This window comes from Artibeus jamaicensis, unplaced genomic scaffold (assembly GCF_021234435.1).
Source record: "Artibeus jamaicensis isolate MK-2021 breed Jamaican fruit bat unplaced genomic scaffold, CSHL_Jam_final contig_384, whole genome shotgun sequence".
In the NCBI taxonomy this organism is placed as follows: Eukaryota; Metazoa; Chordata; class Mammalia; order Chiroptera; family Phyllostomidae; genus Artibeus; species Artibeus jamaicensis.
In genome coordinates this window covers 11,919,185-11,938,581 of record NW_026521810.1, presented here as the reverse complement: position 1 = coordinate 11,938,581, position 19,397 = coordinate 11,919,185, and the positions used below count along the sequence as shown (strand labels likewise).

The following is a 19,397-nucleotide window of genomic DNA, read 5'->3' as shown; positions in this document are numbered from 1 at the left end:
TATTTATTTCCCACCTTTGATAAACAGTGGCCAGTTAGGCAAAATACCATGGTCATTGCTGTACTTCTCCAATGGATACTTTTTTGTTCACTTGTTTGTACATTAAATCCGATAGAACACTATCCCTCTGTTACCCCATTTTGTCTCCCCCCTGCCCCTGATTAGCTGAGAATTTTATTTTTCCCCCTCTCCCAAACTGAGCCTTACTCCTTACTCGTTAGTTTGCTTCCCCCATACTCTCAAAATCATATTTCTTTACTGTAAACATGTCCTATTCAATTTTCCCTATCGTATAATATTCTTATTCCCATTCCACCTTTATTAAATTTTATTCAGCTGTTCTTGCTATTGACTCTGCTATAGTTTTTCTATTTTGCTCCTGTAGGTCCAATAACTTTTTTAAAAAAATTTTTGATTATGCCATTACAGTTGTTCTATTCTTCATTCCCCTCCACCCCCCACCATTCCCCTTTAGTTTATGACCACGTGTCTCAAGCTCTTTAATTTCCCATACTATACTTGCCCTCCCCCCTATTTTCTACCTACCATGCATACTACTTATTCTCTGTACCTTCTCCCCCCTTCTCCTCCTCCCACTCCCCTGTTGCTCACCCTCCATGTGATCTTCATTTCTATGGTTCTGCTCCTGATCTAGCTGTCCTCTTAGTCTGCTTTTTGTTTTAGGTGTGGTTGTTAATAACTGTGAGTTTGCTGTCCTTTCACTGTTCATATTTTTTATTTTCTTTTTCTAAGTCCCTTTAACATTTCATATAATAAGGGCTTGGTGATGATGAACTCCTTGAATTTGATCTTATCTGAGAAGCACTTTATCTGCCCTTCCATTCTAAATGAAAGCTTTGCTGGATAGAGCAATCTCGGATGTAGGTCTTTGGATTTCATGACTTGGAATACTTCTTTCCAGCCCCTTCTTGACTGTAAGGTCTCTTTTGAGAAATCCGCTGACATTCTGATGGGAACTCCTTTGTAGGTGACTGTCCCCTTACCTCTTGCTGCTTGTAGGATTCTGTCCTTCATTTTAATCTTGGCTAATATAATTATGATGTGCCTTGGTATGTTCCTTCTTGGGTCCAATTTCTTTGGTACTCTCTAAGCTTCCTGGATTTCCTGGAATTTTATTGCCTTTGCCAGATTGGAAAAAATTCTCCTTTATTATTTGTTCAAGTAAGTCTTTCACTGGTGGCTGTTCCTCTTCCCCTTCTGGTACCCCTATAATTTGGATGTTGGAACGTTTAAAGATGTCCTGGACGTTCCTAAGCCTCTCCTCATTTTTTTTGAATTCTTGTTTCTTCATATTTTTCTGTTTGGTCATTTTTTAATTTTGTTCTGGTCCACTCCCTTGATTTGAGTCCCAGTTCCTTTCCAGCACTATTGGTTTCCTGTGCATTTCCCTTCATTTCAATTAGTTTAGCCTTCACATGTTCCTCTAATTTGTGAATTTTACTTCAAATCTTATAGTATGCTCTTCCCTCTTCTTACCCCATTGTTCCCATTGCTCTTTTGTGTTTTACTTACATTGTAAATTTTGTTCTCTCCCTTTCTTTGCCTTGGTTTTATCCCAACCCTTATCAATTCTCCTCCCTCTTACCACTCAATAACATATTCCCCTCTTTTACTCATCTCATACACCCTTTGTTGCATCTTATAATATCCGTGATCTTTTCACCTTTATTAATTTTTCCTCAATTGCAGTTGAGACTGCTGATATAGTAAGGTTTTTTATATGTTTTACTAGTGTAGTTTTGGTTATCTCATAATACGGCTTTGTTAACCAACACCTGTACAAGAGCATAGAAGACAAGGTGAAAGTTGTGACTACCAGTAAGCTTGCTGGAGAGAAGAACCCACCAACAAAGAACCCACCAAGTAAAGCCCAGAACAAGAAAGCCCACATAAATGGAAGAAAGGACACCCCTACAGCATCCAGACAAGATCAAAGACACCGCACCACTGAGTCCCACAGAACTCCTACCACAGAAGTCCACCCCATGAAGACAGGCAGGCAAAGCAGAGCATCCTGAGAATCAGAAACAAATGAAAAAAAATCACCTAAATGGGAAGACAAAGAAAGGAGTGGAAGAATCCCCAGTGAAAGAGCTATATGAAATTGAAGCAAGTAATCAATCAGACACAGAATTCAAAGTTATTAGATGCTCAAGGAACTCAGTGACAACTACAAGAAACTGAGTGGAAACTACAACAGCATGCAAAGGGAAATAGAAACTATAAACAAGAGCCAGGAAGAAATGAAGAATACAATATCTGACGAAGGAACAAGCAGCCTGGATGAGGCAGAGAATGGAATCAGTGAGCTGGAAGAGAAGGCAGAAATAGCCATAGCCAGGTAGAAGAACAAAATGAGTAAAGACCCTAAAAGTATGAGGATAGCGTAAGGGCACTTGAGGATAATGTGAAATGTGACAACATTTGCATCATAGGGATATCAGAAGAAGAAAAGGAGCAAAGGATAGAACACCCGTTGGAAAAAATAATGACAGAAAACTTCCTTAACTTGGAGAGCGGAAAAGCCATGGAAGTTCTGGAAAAACAAAAGGTCCCAATCAAGAAGAACCCAAAGAGGTGTACTCTAAGACACATCATAATTAAAATTTCAAATTTTAAAGACAAAGAGAATCTGAAAAGAAGCAAAACAGAAAGATAGGAACATACAAGGGAGCTCTGATAATGTTAGCAGCTGATTTCTCAACAGAAACACTACAAGCCAGAAGAGAATGGCAAGAAATATTCCAAGTAATGAAAAGCAAAGGCCTTCAATCAAGGCTACTCTACACAGCAAGGCTCTCATTTCAAATGGGAGGTGAAATAAGGAGCTTCCCAGAAAAGAAAAGTTTAAAAGAATACACCACCGCCAAACCAGCATTGCAAGACATGTTTAAGGGCTGCTTTAAGAAGATGAATGTATAGACAGAAAGAAGAACACAAGTACAAAAGGGTAAAATGGCAATGAATATGTACCTATCAATAGTAACCTTCACTATCAATAGATAAAATGCTCCAGTCAAAAGACATAGTGTAGCTGAATGGATAAGAAAACATGACCTGCATATATGCTGCCTACAAGACACACACCTCAGCACAAAAGACCTACAGAGGCTGAAAGTGAAGAATTGGAAGAAAATATTCCAAGCAAATAAACAGTGGAAAAAAAAAACCAGATTTCAATACTTATATCAGACAAAACAGATTTCAAAACAAATGCCATCAAAAGAGATTAAAAAGTCATTGCATAATTCTAAAGAAAAGAATCCACAAGGAAGCTATAAACATTGTAAACATATATGCTCTCTACATAGGAGAATCCAGATATATAAGGAAAATCTTGGAGGTTCAAGAAAGATATAGATACCAACACACTTATAGTAGGGATTATAACACCCCACTGGCAATAACGAACAGATCTTCCAGACAAAGAATCAACAAGGACATTGTGGCACTGAACAACACACTAGATCAAATAGGTTTAACTGATATATACAGAACCTTTCATCCTAAAGAGCAAAATATACGTTCTTTTCAAATGCACATGAAATATTTTCAAAGATAGACCACGTGGTAGGATATAAACAAGCCTCAATAAATTCAAGATAACTAAAATCCTATCAATCATCTTCTCAGATCACAATGGCTTGAAATTAGAAACCAACCTCAAGAAAAAAACTCAGAAATATTCAAATACATGAAAACTGAATAACACGTTATTAAATAATGAATGGGTTAACAATGAGATCAAAGAAGAAATATGTCTCTGGTAACAAATGAAAATGAACACACCATAGCCCAAAGCCTATGGAATACATCGAAGGCAGTCCTGAGAGGGAAGCTCATAGCAGTACAGGCCTACCTAAAAAGACAAAAAGAATGTAAACCAACCAAACTAACCTACATCTACAAAACTAGAGGAACAAAAAGAAACAAGCCCAGAGTGAGTAGAAGGAAGGAAATAATCAAGATCAGAGCAGAATTAAATGACAGAGACTAAAAGAACATTCCAAAGGATAAATAAATAGGAGCTGGTTCTTTGAAAAGATAAGCAAAATTGAGAAGCCTTGAACCAGACTCATCAAGACAAAAAGAGAGGATCCAAATAAATGAAATCAGAAACAAAACAGGTGAAATTACAACTGATACCACAGAAATACCAAGTACCATAAGAAATTATTACGAACATTATTCCTCAACATAATAAAGACCATATACAAGAAACCTATAGGCAACATCATACTCAAGAGGCAATCCCTAAAAGTTTCTAAGCACAGACACAAGAGTGTCCTCTTCCACCACTTGTATTCAACATAGTATTGGAAGTTCTAGCCACAGCTGTCAGAAAAGAAAAGGAAATAAAAGGCATCCAAACTGGAGAAGAGCAAGTAAAACTATCACTATTTGCAGATGACACAATGTGTACATAGGAATCCCTATTGATTCTACCAATGTACTCAACCTAATAAATCAATTCACCAAAACAGGAGGACACAGTCAATATACAAAAATTGAAGGCATTTCTGTATACTAACAATGAAATATTAGAAACACAAATGAGGAATAAAAATCCTATTTACTATAGCAACAAGAAAAATAAAATACTTAGGAATAAACTTATCTAAGGAGGTAAAGACCTATACTTAGACAACTGTATATCACTGAAGAAAGAAATTAAGGAAGACACAAATAAATGGAAGCATATAACATATTCATGAATTGGAAGAACTGACATCATTAAAATGTCCATACTATCCAAAGCAATTTATAGATTCAACGCAATCCTTATTAAAATACCAATGATATATTTCACAGATATGAAACAACTATTTCAAAAAATTTTAAGGAACAACCCCAAATAGCCTCAGCAATTTTGAGAAAGAACAAAGTAGGAGGGATCACAATACCTGTATCAAAGTATATTACAAGGCTACTGTAATCAACGGTCTGGTACTGGCATAAGAACAGACAAATAGATCAATGGAACAGAGCAGAGAGCCCAGAAGTAAATTCATGTCAATATGGTCAGTTAATATTTGACAAAAGGAGTTGGATCATAAAATGGAGCAAAAATAGCCTCTTAAACAAATGGTGTTGGAAGACGAGGGCAAGTATATGCAAAATAATGAAACTACATCACACCATACACAAAAATAAACCCTAGATGGAAAGAAGACTTAAATATAAGTTGTGACACCATAAAAGTCCTACAGGAAAACATAGGCTGGAAATTTTCAGATATCCCACACGGCAATATTTTCACTGATACATCCTCTATGGCAAGGGATACAAAGAATAAACAAATGGGACTATATCAAAATTCTGTACAGTAAAAAGCTTCTGTACAGTTAAAGAAAACATCAACAAAATGGAAACAAAACCAAATGTATGGGAAACATATCTGCCAATGACACCCTGGACAAGGGTTTGATCTCCAAAATATATAAAGAACTCACAAGACTCCACACCAGGGAAGACAAGCAATCCAATTAAGAAATATGCAAAAGACCTGAACAGACATTTCTCCAAGGAAGACATACAAATGGTCCATAGACATATGAGAGGATACTCAATCTCTGTAGCCTTCAAAGAGATGCAAATGAAAACCACAGTGGGATACCACTTCACCGGTCAGAATGACCATCATTAATAAATCAACAAGCAACTTGTGCTGGCAAGGATGTGGAGAAAAGGGAACCCTAATACACCGTTGGTAGAGTTTGGCAGCCCTTGTGGAAAACAGTATGAAATTTCCTCAAAAAACTAAAGATGGAACTGCATTTAGATCCAGCTTCCACTACTGGGGCTATGCCCTAAGAATCCTGAAACACCAATTCAAAAGAACCTATGCACCTCTATGTTCATGGCAGCGTTATTTACAATAGCCAAATGCTAGGAACAGCCTAAGTGCCTATCAGTAAATGAATGGATAAAATAAACTGTGGTATGTTTACAGAACGGAATACTATGCAATAGAAAGAAAGAAGAAACTCCTACCTTTCATAACAGCATGGATGGAACTGGAGAGCATAATACTAAGTAAAATAAGCCAGCCAGTGAAAGACAAATACCATATGATCTCAAGTATAAGTGGACAAAATAAACAAATGAGCAAAATAAACAAATGAGCAAAATAGAATCAGAGACTTAGAAATAAAGAACAAAATGACAGAGACCAGAGGGGAAGAGGCAGGGGAATAACGGGAGAAAGAAGGGGAAGGGAAAAGCAAAGGAATATGAATAGAGGACTTACCAGCAGACGATGGGGGGGTACTGACCATAGGAGAAGGGGGGGACTGGGTAGGGGCGAGCAATGGGGGAAAAGGCAGGACAACTGTAACTAAACAATAAAATAAGAATCAGAGGAATTTTTTCTCATTTCTCAATTGAGGATGGCATTTTTAAGACACAAAAGCCCCCCCCCCAAAAAAAAAGAAGAAGAAAAGAAAAAGAAAAGCCTTTTTAAATCTTTATATATTAGAGTATAATACAAAAATTTTTAATTTTATGGGAGCAGAAATCTCAGGTCATGAAGCAGATGATAAACTAGGACGAGTACATGTGTCTCATACCAAGGCATCCTACAGATTAACCTGAAAAAAGAACCATCCAAGTGAAATGTGCACAAAGGATAGAGTTCTCAGGTGAAAACACACAGCTTTTTTCATTCATTGAAAATGAATATATTTGGAACAGTTCACAAGAGACCGCAAATGACCACAAGGAAATGCCATTTCTCACCTGTCGCAGCAGCAAAGGTCACAGAGCTATGATGTTAGTGGAGCTGTGGGGAAAAAAGACTTCCACGCAGGCTGGCACAGCCCCTGTGGGGCAGTCTGCAAACACTGACACAAAACATTACATTTTCACCCAGCAATTTGGCTTCTAGGAATTTACAGATACATCATATAACCAAGTTTCACACAGCCAGTAACAAGAATGAGACCATGTTATATGTAGTTACTCTTGACTAGACATTAAATGGGGAAAAAGCAGAATTCTGTCAGGTGTGTCAAAAATACATAGAAATATACACAGAAGCATTTTAAGAAACACAAAACATGGGTTGTGGTGGCCCCTGGAATGGAGAACACGGAGTGGGAGTGAGTGCAGAAGGACACAGCAGTCCAGCCTATATGCTTGGATTCCTGAACTGAGCGCGGCCTCAGAGTCGTTTTCCTCCTAATGCTACCACAGGAGGGGCAGGTGGAGGGAGGTCCGTCCAGGTTATAGGACCCTTCCAGCTTTAAACATCAATAAATGCTAAGTTGGCTGCTTTAACTTTAGGCCTAATTTAGTGATTTATACAGCTTGTAAGACTATTTTTAAGATGCAAGATACTCCTCTGAATGGCAATTTTAAATAATGAAGAGGTGTAAGATTCATCCCTTTAATATTTCCCATACATAGCAGCGAAGAACAGGCCATTAAGGAAAGGCAAACTCTGTCTTTAACAACCCGAGTCCCTGGGATGCGTTTGGGACATTTTTTCACACAAATATAAACCCTCAGATTTGGGAGAGAGGGCAAGCTGTTTCAGCCACTTTCTGGCTTACGGAGAACAGGTCCGTGTCTAAGCCGTTTTAGAGAAAGAAAGCTCATGTCCCAATTCTTCTCATGAATGTTTCTGTCCCAAGAGCAGCCCTGCTACACAGGGGCCTTATTCTGTGTATTCTGTTAAATACTGACAACAATGAAGCAATAACATGAATATATTTTGCAGACTTTTTAAAAAGAAACATTTATAAAAACAGTGAAAATGGAGACATTAAGGCTCAAAGTGAGCAGGCCAGCCTTTACAAAGTGATTTTGCAGCAGTGTTCATATCTTATTTTCGAGAACGCTTATATTCTAAAAGCAGTACGATTAGCCTATTATGGAGGGTCTTAATCTTGTTTGTATAGTGTTGTTGAAATACGTTTTTCAGCTTTTGCCTTAACAAATCCAAAGAGGGAAGATGATGACAATCTGGTATATTCAACATTATGTGAAAAAATTCATTCCACATATCCAAATGAGGAAGCCTGAAGAAAGAAAACATGGAGGGTAAAGTGCAGCATTTAACATGCAGGGCAACCCCACTCTTGCTTCAACTCCCACAGGCTTGGACAGCCGAATACAATTTTCACCCACACACAACTCAGCGCATCAGCAATGGGAATGGTGGATCTATATATAAATGAGAGATCTAATTAAATGTCTATACACACCTTGTTCCCCAAAAGTGATTTAAATAGTCTTAGCAATTACAATAGTTCTTCAGTGGTAAAACTTTCTCTTTTAACTTTTTTTAAAAAGGACGTTAATTTGCTTTTTGCTCCCTGCATTTCTGTACTGGCTCTGCTGGCCTCACTGCACAGGTTCCAGAATCAGGCAGATGGGCTGGACCGCCCAGAACAGAGCTCCGAGGCTAACTGCAAAAACTCCAGAACATAGAGATGATGCACTGGGGGAAAGTTTGTGTTCCGGGCAGGAAGTCCAGCCCGTTATTATCAGGCCTGCTGAGGGTTAACTTAAAGTTTCTCTGGTCAGAGATGGAAGCCTTCTGAATAATGCTCTGGTCCTTCCATTATGAGCAAGAGAAAGAGTAAAGTAGTTGCTAAATTTATGATCATGTAGAATAAACCATAGTTGTTATAAGTTTTCTTCTGGAGAACCTAACTTATGCTCCATTTTATAGAATTACTACTGACTGGTCTTTTCCTTGTCAATGTATATAAAAATCCATCAGGGCTGTACACTTAAGATGAGTATATTTGTCAACATATGTTTTCATGCCACAAAAACATTTTTAAGAAAAAGTAAAATTGGCCCTAGCTGGTATGGTTCAGTGGATTGAGCATCACCTGTGAACCAAAGGGTTGCTGGTTCAGTTAACAGTCAGGGAACATGCCTGGGTTGCGAGCCAGGTCCCCAGTAGAGGGCACACAAGAGGCAACCACACATTGATGTTTCTCTCCCTCTCTTTCTCCTTCCCTTCCCTCTGTCTAAAACTAAATAAAATATTTTTAAAAAGTAAAAATGATATAAGGTTCATGTACCAAATGCTCAGCTAAAACATTACCAATAGTCCACACATTACTAAGAGAGCTATCCATGTTGAAATGTAGAGTCCTAGTTTAGTCGCTAACTTCCACTGATTTAATAGATGAGAAAACAGTCTTTTCCCTATTAAATATTTTAGTGTTTATGCTATTACAGTGGCCCAATTCTTCCCTCGTTCCCCCCTGAGGAAACAGTTTCAGAAGCACTATAGTCATACAGGGGTGGAAACTGAAAACCTTATCCTGTGATGGAGACCCTTTTCATATTTATCATATTTATAATTTACAAAGCACTTTATATGTATTATTTCTCTTGCTTCTCATAATAAACACCTGGGAGAAGCAGGAGCATTATTATTTCCATTTACATAGGCTAGAAGGTAAACAAGCAAAAACCGGAGGCTCGGTAACACCAGGTGATGGGTGTCTACGAGATGCCAACTACTTGGCCCAGAGCTTCCAATGCTTTGACGAGGGCACTGGCTGCTACGCTGTCACAGATGGGAACAGAGCAGTGAAGCTGTGGAACTTGCCCACTGTTCCAGTGCCCAGGACTGTGCCGTGTCACCACACTTTCCAAGGCATGGGTTTTGCGTGCAGTGGCAGAGATCCCTTTCCCCCATGGACAGAACTCAACGTCCCACCATACTTACTCTCTTCTCACCGGAGCACCCAATGCTAATACCTACCGTCTGAAAAGACCTTCAGGCTTCCAGATTCCTCCTTCACTTTTCACTTTCATGTAAGAGCCAAAGAGCATGCAGTACACCGTTGCAGCAACTCCAAAGTAATCAATCTACAAAGAAAATACAGCTCTGTACGTCTAAAACATTAATTCTCACATCATTAATTAAGACGTCTAACTTACTGAGCAAGACACATAACTACAAGATGTTACTTTTAAAGAATTTGGACATCATCTGTTCAAGTATCCCACTGATGTGCCCTACTGAATGCCTGTGTAGACTTTGCTGGAAGCTTCCATGAACTCATCACCCACTGCTCCCTGAGGTGGTCCCTTGGAAAGCTGTCTCCTTGAGCTACTGTGTCCTTCCAAGTCTTTCGTTTGATACCCACAGACAAGGCAACACTCCAGCCCCCTCCCACAGGGACGGCTTAGAAGGCCTCCCCATTCCTTCTCCTGGGACCCTGGCTTCTGCTCTCACTATGCCAAAGCCTCTCGCTGTGGAATGTGCTTGTGAGTGAACACCAGCATGGCCTAAACCCCAGGAAAGGAAACTTCAGCAGCTCACGCTAACTAGATGGCCACATTTATTTTGAAAATATAGTGAGTGTAATGAAGCAAAATGTCTCCAAATCTCTCACATTACTTCTATACCTGGTAGTTCCATGGTTTGTTACCAAGCATCTCAGTACACTGAAAACCGGATGTTTCACACTTTGCTGTAAATGTAGCTCCTTTTGGAAAAAGTTTCATATCTATACTCTGACCCAGGTCAATTAGCGCCAAGCCAGCAGAAAAATCATCACCTTCTCTGTCCTGTTCCAAAAATCTGTATCAAACACAAAGAAGGGTCAGGCTGCATAAGCACAGATAAAGTCTGCTGGGCAAATCGTAAGAGAACCCTGTTAAAAATGCGACACTTGCCTGCTTCCAAGTATGAAGTTGTCTGGCTTAATGTCCCCATGGATGATCTCGCAGCCATGAACTTGCTCAATCATGTGCAGCATCCTGATAGCAAAGGACAGCACTAGAGCTTGAGGCATCACTTTCTCAGGGGTGTTTTTATAGAGATTAATGGCATTCTAGAAACAATGGAAAGTGGAATGATGAGTTGGCTGCACAGGATAAGTGCAATTTCAAGTCAAGAGCTTTGTCCTTCCTACGACTCCAATCAAAACATTCATGTCAACATTATCAATAGTAATACACTTACTAGCAATGTTCCATAGCTATAGAGATCTCCCACTAGTACACTGCCATCCTGGAAAAAGTGGGCAGAATAGAACTTGATGAACATGTGCCGCACACTGGGCTTTAGTCTCTCCATCAGCTGGGTCCCAACATAGAATTCCCATGGGTTGGCGGGCTTCTGGACCTGCAAACCACGTATGTGACATTCAGATGCAGTCTCACATTGGGATGGAAGCTACTTTACATAGGCTAGAACACAGGGTGGCAAGTGATAACAGGGTGGCAAGTGATAACAAGCTATACACTGCTTGTTGCAGTATGGGACCTGCTACAACAAAGTTCTAGTGGCAAGGCAACTCTGAGTCCTTGTAGGATAATTCCAGTTTTCAAGTGCTGGCTGTAGACCTAAATGAAACCACTACCGTACTAAAACAGAGAAAAAAAGAAGGAAGAAAAAAAGAGGCTGTAAAACTCAAGTTCTAAAGTGCATTTCTACATTGAACAAAAAGCTGCTCAGATCACTTACCTTCAAAACAAATTTCTGTTTACTTTTGGTATCCTTCACATCTCCATGGGTAACTTCATAGACTTGGGCAAAAGCCCCTTCTCCAAGCAGGTGATCAATATAGACCAGCAAAGAACCTTAGGAGACAGATATGTGAACATGAAAAAAAGGGCTCAAAACATTAAAGACTTTACCAAAATGAAGTATCTATACAATTGTCTTGGTGCTTGGATTACTTTAATAAATAAACATAGATGTAGCCCCTTCAGGAGATGCTTTTCTCCTCTTGTATGACAGTTAAATACCTGCCCCCAAACAGCCCCCTTCTTCAATGATGTGAGGGAGGAGCAGGGGCAGCACTGCCAGGCCGGCCCGTCACTCTGGTGGGGAACTGGGCAGCCACCCTCTCTTCCCCAATGTGCTCACGTTTAAACAGGTCTTACCTGCGCTGTCTGCTTGACAAGACCATTGTGATGCTAGAAAGAACATGTAAAATCCTCTGTAAAGTGCTAAACAAAGTTTTAGACATACCTTGCAAAAATGTATGTTCTAGATTAGAATAAAAAGGACAAAGTATAACTGCCCCAATATTCCTGATAACTAATTTTATTGAAGCGAAGCTTTTGTTTTACACCAGTTGTGATGTACAGAAAAGTGGCACTGAGAGCAGAGTGCTCGTCTGCTCTGCATCTAGCTTCCCCTGTGAAGTTTTTACATAACTGAGCTGCACTGGCCAGAAATAAAGATCCAACACTGGTATGTTACTATGAACCAAACTCCTTACTTTATTCAGATATCGCCACTTCCCCCAAATGTTCCAGGACACAGCATCGAGTCTCCTTAGCCTCTGCTAGGCTGTTTCTAACTTCCTGTTTTTGGTGACCATGACAGTTGCAAGGAGTACTGGTCAGACCATAGAATGTCCCCTAAACTGGATTTACCTTGATGTTTCCAATAACACCAAGGTTACTGTTTTGTGGAGAAAGACCACAGAGGTGAAGATGTAATAAACTTTTAAATTAATTTAAAAGATAATTCACATATACAAAATCAAATATAAAAAATATGCATCTGGTTTCTTATTGGACATATAAAAAGCTTGGAAGTCATCACTCCATCTTCACAATTAGAAAAAAACTGAAGCTCTGGTTGGTGTGGTTCAGTGGATTGAGTGCTGGCCTGTGAATCAAAGGGTCACTTGTTCAATTCCCAGTCTAAGGCACATGTGTGGGTTGCGGGCCAGGCCCCTGTGGGGATGCACAAGAGGCAACCATACATTGATGTTTCTCTCCCTTTCTTTCTCCCTCCCTTCTCCTCTCTCTAAAAATAAATAAATCTTCTTAAAAAAGAAAAAAAGCTGAAAAACTGAAAATCAACAATTCTTAGATCTATCAGAGAATGGAATTCACAGACAAACCGCTGTCCCCCAAACTGAGGAGTCAGGCAGGAGCAATCGAAGAATAGGAGCTTGCCAGAGCAGAGGTCCAGGACCCCCACCCTCAGTACAGGGTGAGTCATGACAGAAAGAAATGACATCTCAGACCCATATTTAAGGATAAGTGTCTAGGGAAACCCAGACATAATAAGAGAAATAAGAACACAAAGAGAAATTTTTATTCTGATACCTCCGAAGACAGCAAACAGGAAACACAGCCTAATCCCAAACAGATGAACACAAACCTTACATAAAGGCCTATTTATCTTAGTTCCTTTGTATAGGGAACCGATCAGCATGGCAATGGCAAACGTGGCCCAGTATTGATCTGGAAAACCAATCATTGTGAGGTGGCACACAGGAGCCAGGTGTGCAGACTGGCTTTCCCGTGGGGAATCAGGCCTGCATTGTACCCAGGCTGCTAGGAGACTTGCTTTTGCTAAAACTCCCTCACCCTGAGTTGAAACTGCAGATGCTTAATGTATATTTCTGAAGGAACTCCCTAAAGTCTGTGCCATGACGTCCCAGAGATAAAATGTGACCATATCAATAATTTTTATTGTTCCCTTGCATCTGCAATTTTTTTCTTTTTTCGTTATCTGTAAGAAGTAATTACTAACTACATCTAGAAACAATGAGAACCTTTGGTGTAATGTGACTGGAAAGCAATAAAAGCCTGTGCAGGCAAGGGTCGGGGTGCTCTCCCCTTGAGAGAGTGGCCGTGCCGTCCCTTGTTCTCCACAGGACTCAGGAGTCCGCGTGAATTTGTTACCTCATGCACAACACACAGACTCCGGAGGGCCGGATCTGCATCACCTTTGACCTGGTATATTAGGTCTGGCCTCTAATTAAAATTACAAGGCACACTAACAGACGAAAAACACAGGTGGAAGGGACAGAGCAAGCATCAGAACCAGACACAAATACAGCAAATATTTTGGAAATGTAAGATCAGAAATGAAACAGAATTATGAATAATACGCTAAGGTCTCAAAAAGAAGGCACAACATCTAAGAATAGGTGGGTAATGTAAGCAGACAAATTGAAAGTGAGAAAGAATCCAAAGGAAATGCTAGACAAAAAAACAGTAACAGAAATAAAGACTGTCAGATGAGCTCATCTGTATAGGCTTGCACCTGGTTTAGAACAAAATAAATCTCTGAACTTGAGGATATGTTGGTAGAAACTTCCAGAATTGTCATGCAGAGAAATGCCCCAGAACTGTGAGACAATTACAGAGGAATGACGTGTGTAAGACTCTACAAGAAGGAAGAAGGGAAAGAAACAGAAGAGATACTCGGGAGTAATTGTGTCTGAGAAACTTCCAAAATTAGTGGCAGACACTGTCAGAGATCCAAGAATCTCAGAGAACACCAAGCAAGATAAACACACAAAAATATCTACACCTAACCAGTCAAACTGCAGGAAATCAGACAAGGAGCCAATACCGAAATTAAGCCAGGAGATAACACCACCTGCAGAGGGGGCAAGGATAAGAATCACTCCAACTTCTCTGCAGAGGCTTGATGGAGTGAGGGTGGAAAGAAAAGCACTACCAATTCTGTGTCCAGACAATCTCTTCAAAGATGAAGAAGAAATACTTTTTATACAAACAAAAATTAAGGGCCTGTCACCAGTAAATCTGCCTTGCAAGAAAGAAGTATTTTTTTAAAGTTCTTCAGAGAGAGGTAAGATGATACAGATGAGAAACTCAGACCAGCTCTGGCTAGTGTGGCTCAGTGGACTGAGTGCCAGCCAGCCTGTGAACCAGGGGTCACTGGTTTGATTCCTAGTCAGGGCACTTGCCTGGGCTGCGGGCACGGTCTCCAGCTGGGGGTGTGCGAGAGGCAACCACACATTGGTATTTCTCTCTCTATCTTTCTCCTTTCTTTCCCCTCTCTCAAAATAAAATCTTAAAAAGAAAGAAAGAAAGAAAAGAAAAAAAAAAGAAAAGAAAGAAAGAGAGAGAGAGAGAGAGAAAGAAAGAGAGAAAGAAAGAAAGAAAGAAAAAGAAACAAACTCAGACCACAAAAGTGTAGGAAAAGGTATAAAATAAAATCTCTGATACATTTGTAAGTATATCTTATGGATAAATGAAATGAGTGACAGGACAGAAAAGCAAAGAATAAGGGTGAGAAATAGAAAAACAGTAACAAATACAGTAGATATTAATCCAATGACATCACCAATCACTTTAAAGTATCAAAAGACTGAACACATACCAATGAAAACAGAGACTGTCACAGTTGATAAAAACCCAAAATCCAACTACATGTTGTCTATGAGAAACACTTTAATATAAAGATAAATAAAAAGTGAAGTGATGAAAAAAGGCGTGCCATGCTAACATAAATCAACGGAAAGCTGAAGTAGCTATGTTAACTTCAGAGAGAGCACGCTTCAGCCCAAAGAAAGTTATGTGGGGATAAAAAGAGGTATTACATGATGATGCAGAAGTCAATTCTCTAAGAAGACATAACAGTCCTTCACGTGTATGTGCCTAACGACAGCATTAAAATAGTGAGACAAGTCCTAGCTGGGTGGCTCCATCGGTTGGAGCATCATCCTGTACACGAAAAGTTTGAAGATTCAATTCCCAGTCGAGCCACATACCTAGGATGCAGATTCTATCCCTGGCTGGGGCACACACAGGAGGCAACCACATGATGCTTCTCTCTCAGATCAATACTTCTGTCTCTCTCCCTCCCTCCCTCTCTAAAGTCAACAATTACCCCTGGGAGAGGATTAAAGAAAAATAGTGAGGCAAAATTAACAGACCTACAAGAATAGATGAACTCACTGTTATAGTGGGAGATTTTTCTTCCCTTTATCAGGCAGACAATCAGTAAGGCCAAGGTTGAACTAAACAGTGACACATATTAACTGATCTAATCAACATTTATATACTACTTCATCCAAGAGATGAATACACTCTCAAGTTCACATGGAACATTCACCGTGATCAACCACATTTTAAGCCATAAAACACACCTTAACAGATTAAATAAACACACAAAAAGTGCATGCACACTACAATGGAATTCAACTAGTAATCAAAAGAAAGATAACGGGAAAGCCCTCAAACACTTGGAGATGAAACAACACATGAGTCCAAGAAAAAATTTCAAGATAAAATGAAAAATATCTTTGAGCTAAACAAAAATGAAAACACGGTTTATTGAAACTGTTGGATGCAGCAAAAGCAGTGTTTAGAGGGAAAACTGTAGCATGAAAATTCATGTTAGAAAAGAACAAAGATCTAAAATCAATAGTTAGTTTCACCTTAGAAAACTAGAAAAAGAGCAAATTAAAACCAAAGCAGAAAAAAAAATTAGAACAAAAACCAATGAAATTAAAAACAGAAAATCAGTACAGAATATCAAAAAACCAAAAGCTGATTATTTATAAAGATCAATAAAGCCAATAAGCCACTAGCCAGTTTACCTAAGAAAAAAAGAGGACCCGTATTACTCTTATCGGAAATGAACCAGTGGCATCAATACAGATTCTATGAACATTAGAAGGATAATAAAGAAATACTATGAGCAGTTCAATGTCCACAAATTCGATAACCTAGATGAAACGGACCAATTCCTTGAAAGAAACAATCCCCTACAATTCGCACAGGAATAGACTACTGATTCCATGGGTCTATATCTAAGTAAAGAAATTCAACCAGTAGTTAATAACCTTCCCAAACAGAAAGCACCAAGCCCAGATGGTCTCACTGGTTGATTCTACCAAACATTTAAAGAAGAAATACCAACCCTTTACAGTATCTTCCAAAGGACAGAGCAAGAGAGAAAACTTCCTAACCCATTCTATGAAGTCAGCATTAACCTAATATCAAATCAGGCAAACACATTACAAGAAAACTACAAACCAACATCTGTAGTGAACAGAGATGCAAAATTTCTCAATACTGCAATTTTGGACTATAAGATGCACCCACCCCACCCCACCCCCATTTGGGAGGAAAATGCAGCAGTGAACCAGCTCCACCCTCCCCCACAGCAAGCAAGGTAAGCAATATTCAGGCGATAAGATGCACCTCCCTTTCCTTCCAAATTGGGGGGAGGGGGGTGCATATTATAGTCCAAAAAATACAGTAAAATATTAGTGAATAGAATCCAAAATGGTACAAAAAGAATTATACATCATGACCATGTGGGATTTAATCCAGGTATGCAAGGTTGGTGAAAATTCAAAACCCAGTTAATGCAATCTATCACATATAGAGACTAAAAATAAAAATCACACGATCCTTATCAATAGCTGCAGAAAAAGTATTTTTTGTCAATACTTATTCATAACAACTCTGCAAACGAGGAATAGAGGGGAACATCTTCACACTTGATAAAGAAAATCTACAAAAAGCCTACAGCTAACATTATACTTAAGAGAGAAACTAGATACATGTTTCCCCACTAAGATCAGGAATAAGGTGAGGACATGTCTTCTCCTTACTCACATTGAGCATTATACTGGAATGCTTAGCTAATGCAATAAATAGGTCAAGGAAAAAAAATAAGAAAAACTTGGAAAGAAAAGAGCTGTCTGTGATCCCTTCCACCTAGAACATACTTTCTTCTAAGGAACCGCAGTTGTGTGGATGCAGGTAGACTTTTTACACTGCAACAAGTTATTCCATCATTTTTACCTGCATGTTCTGAGTCAGTGAGGCACATCAGTCCTTTCAGCAGAACCTGCCTTAGGCACTTAACCTTTTGTGGCTCAGGTGTGCCAAGATAAAAAAAAATGGCCCAAGTGACAGAACAGATCGAAGCTCCAGGGAAAAATATAACTAAGCAATGAAGAGGTAGCCAACCTATCAGATGCACAGTTCAAAATAACTGGTAATCAGTATGCTCACAGAATTGGTTGAATATGGTCACAAATTACATAAATAAATAATAAAGGCTATGATAAGTAAAATAAAGGAAAAGGAGGGACCAACAGTACCAGGAAGGAAACTGGGACTCAAATAAATGGTGTGGACCAGAAGGAAGAAATGTTCAACCAGAAAAGAATGAAGAAACAAGAATTCAAAAAAAAATGAGGAGAGGCTTAGGAACCTCCAGGACATCTTTAAATATTCCAACATCCAAATTGTAAGGGTACCAGAAAGAGAAGAGGAAGAGCAAGAAATTGAAAACTTATCTGAAGACATAATGAAGGAGAACTTCCCCAATGTGGCAAAGGAAACACACTTACAGGAAGTCCAGGAAGCTCAGAGAGGCCCAAACACCTTGGACCCAAGGAACCACACACCAAGGAACATCATAATCAAATTACCCAAGATTAAAGATAAGGTGCAGATATTAAAAACAGCAAGAGAAAAAAAGACAGTTACCTACAAAGGAGTTCCCATCAGACTGTCAGTTGATTTCTCCAAAGAAACTTTGCAGGCAGGAAAGGGCTGGAAAGAAGTATTCAAAGTCATGAAAGGCAAGGGCCTACATCCAAGATTACTCTATCCAGGAAAGCTTTCATATAGGAATGAAAGGACAGATAAAGTGCTTCTCAAATAAGGTCAAGTTCAAGGAGTTCATCATCACCGAGCCCTTATTATATGAAATGTTAAAGGGACTTACCTAACAAAAACATAAAAAATATGAACTGTAAAATGACAACAAACTCAGTTATTAATGACCACACCTACAACAAAAACAAAAACAAACTAAGCAAACAACTAGAACACGAACAGAATCACAGAAATGGAGATCACATGGAGGGTTATCAGCCAGGAGTAGGAGGGGAAGAGAGGGGGAAAGGTAGAGAGAATAAGTAAAATAAATGGTAGGTACAAAATAGGACGAGGTTAAGATTAGTATAGGAAATGTAGAAGCCAAAGAACTTATATGTATGACCCATGGACATGAGCTAAAGGGGGGGGCGGGCAATGTGGGTGCGAGGGGGTGTGCAGGGTGGAGGAGAATGAAGGGGGGGAAATGGGACAATTGTAATAGCATAATCAATAAAACATATTATTAAAAGAAAAGGAAATAAGAGGCATACAGATTGGGAAGAGAGAAATAAAAGTCTTTGTGCACAGAAGATAGCACTGTCTATCCAGAAAATGCCAAAGAATCAACGAAAATCTGTAGCTAAGAAGCAATTATAGCAAAGTTGCAGGATATAAGATTAACATACAAAGCTCAGCTGCTTTCTTATGTACTAGAAATGAGTAAGTAGAATTTGGAATAAAAAATGCAATACATTAACACTAGCACCATAGGTATATGAGGCTTACTAAAACACTTAGGTATAGATATGAGAAAATATGTACAAGATCTACCTACATGAGGAAAACAACAAAACTCTGATGAAAGAAATTAAAGATTTAAATAGACATATCCCATGTACATGAATAGGAAAACAATAGTCAAGATGTTATTCTTTCCAATTTAATCTATAGATTCAATGTAATCCCAATCAAAATCCCAGCAAGTTATTTTATGGATTTTGGCAAAATATAAAGTGTATGTGGAGAGGAAAAAGACCCAGAATAGCCAGCAC

General features: G+C 39.1%; 1 protein-coding gene across 1 annotated transcript in view; it reads right to left on the bottom strand.

Annotated features, from left to right (window-relative positions):
- Nucleotides 1-6,504: 6,504 nt before the first annotated feature.
- Nucleotides 6,505-19,397, bottom strand: part of BUB1 (BUB1 mitotic checkpoint serine/threonine kinase) — a 50,757-nt gene continuing 37,864 nt past the window's right edge. The window contains exons 20-25 of the mRNA XM_037163816.2: nucleotides 11,465-11,580; nucleotides 10,961-11,122; nucleotides 10,672-10,829; nucleotides 10,402-10,576; nucleotides 9,752-9,858; nucleotides 6,505-8,042 (exon numbers count right to left, since the gene is read on the bottom strand). Of these exons, the coding sequence (XP_037019711.2) occupies nucleotides 7,847-8,042; nucleotides 9,752-9,858; nucleotides 10,402-10,576; nucleotides 10,672-10,829; nucleotides 10,961-11,122; nucleotides 11,465-11,580 (914 nt within the window). The 3' untranslated portion in view covers nucleotides 6,505-7,846. The remainder of the gene's footprint in view (nucleotides 8,043-9,751; nucleotides 9,859-10,401; nucleotides 10,577-10,671; nucleotides 10,830-10,960; nucleotides 11,123-11,464; nucleotides 11,581-19,397) is intronic.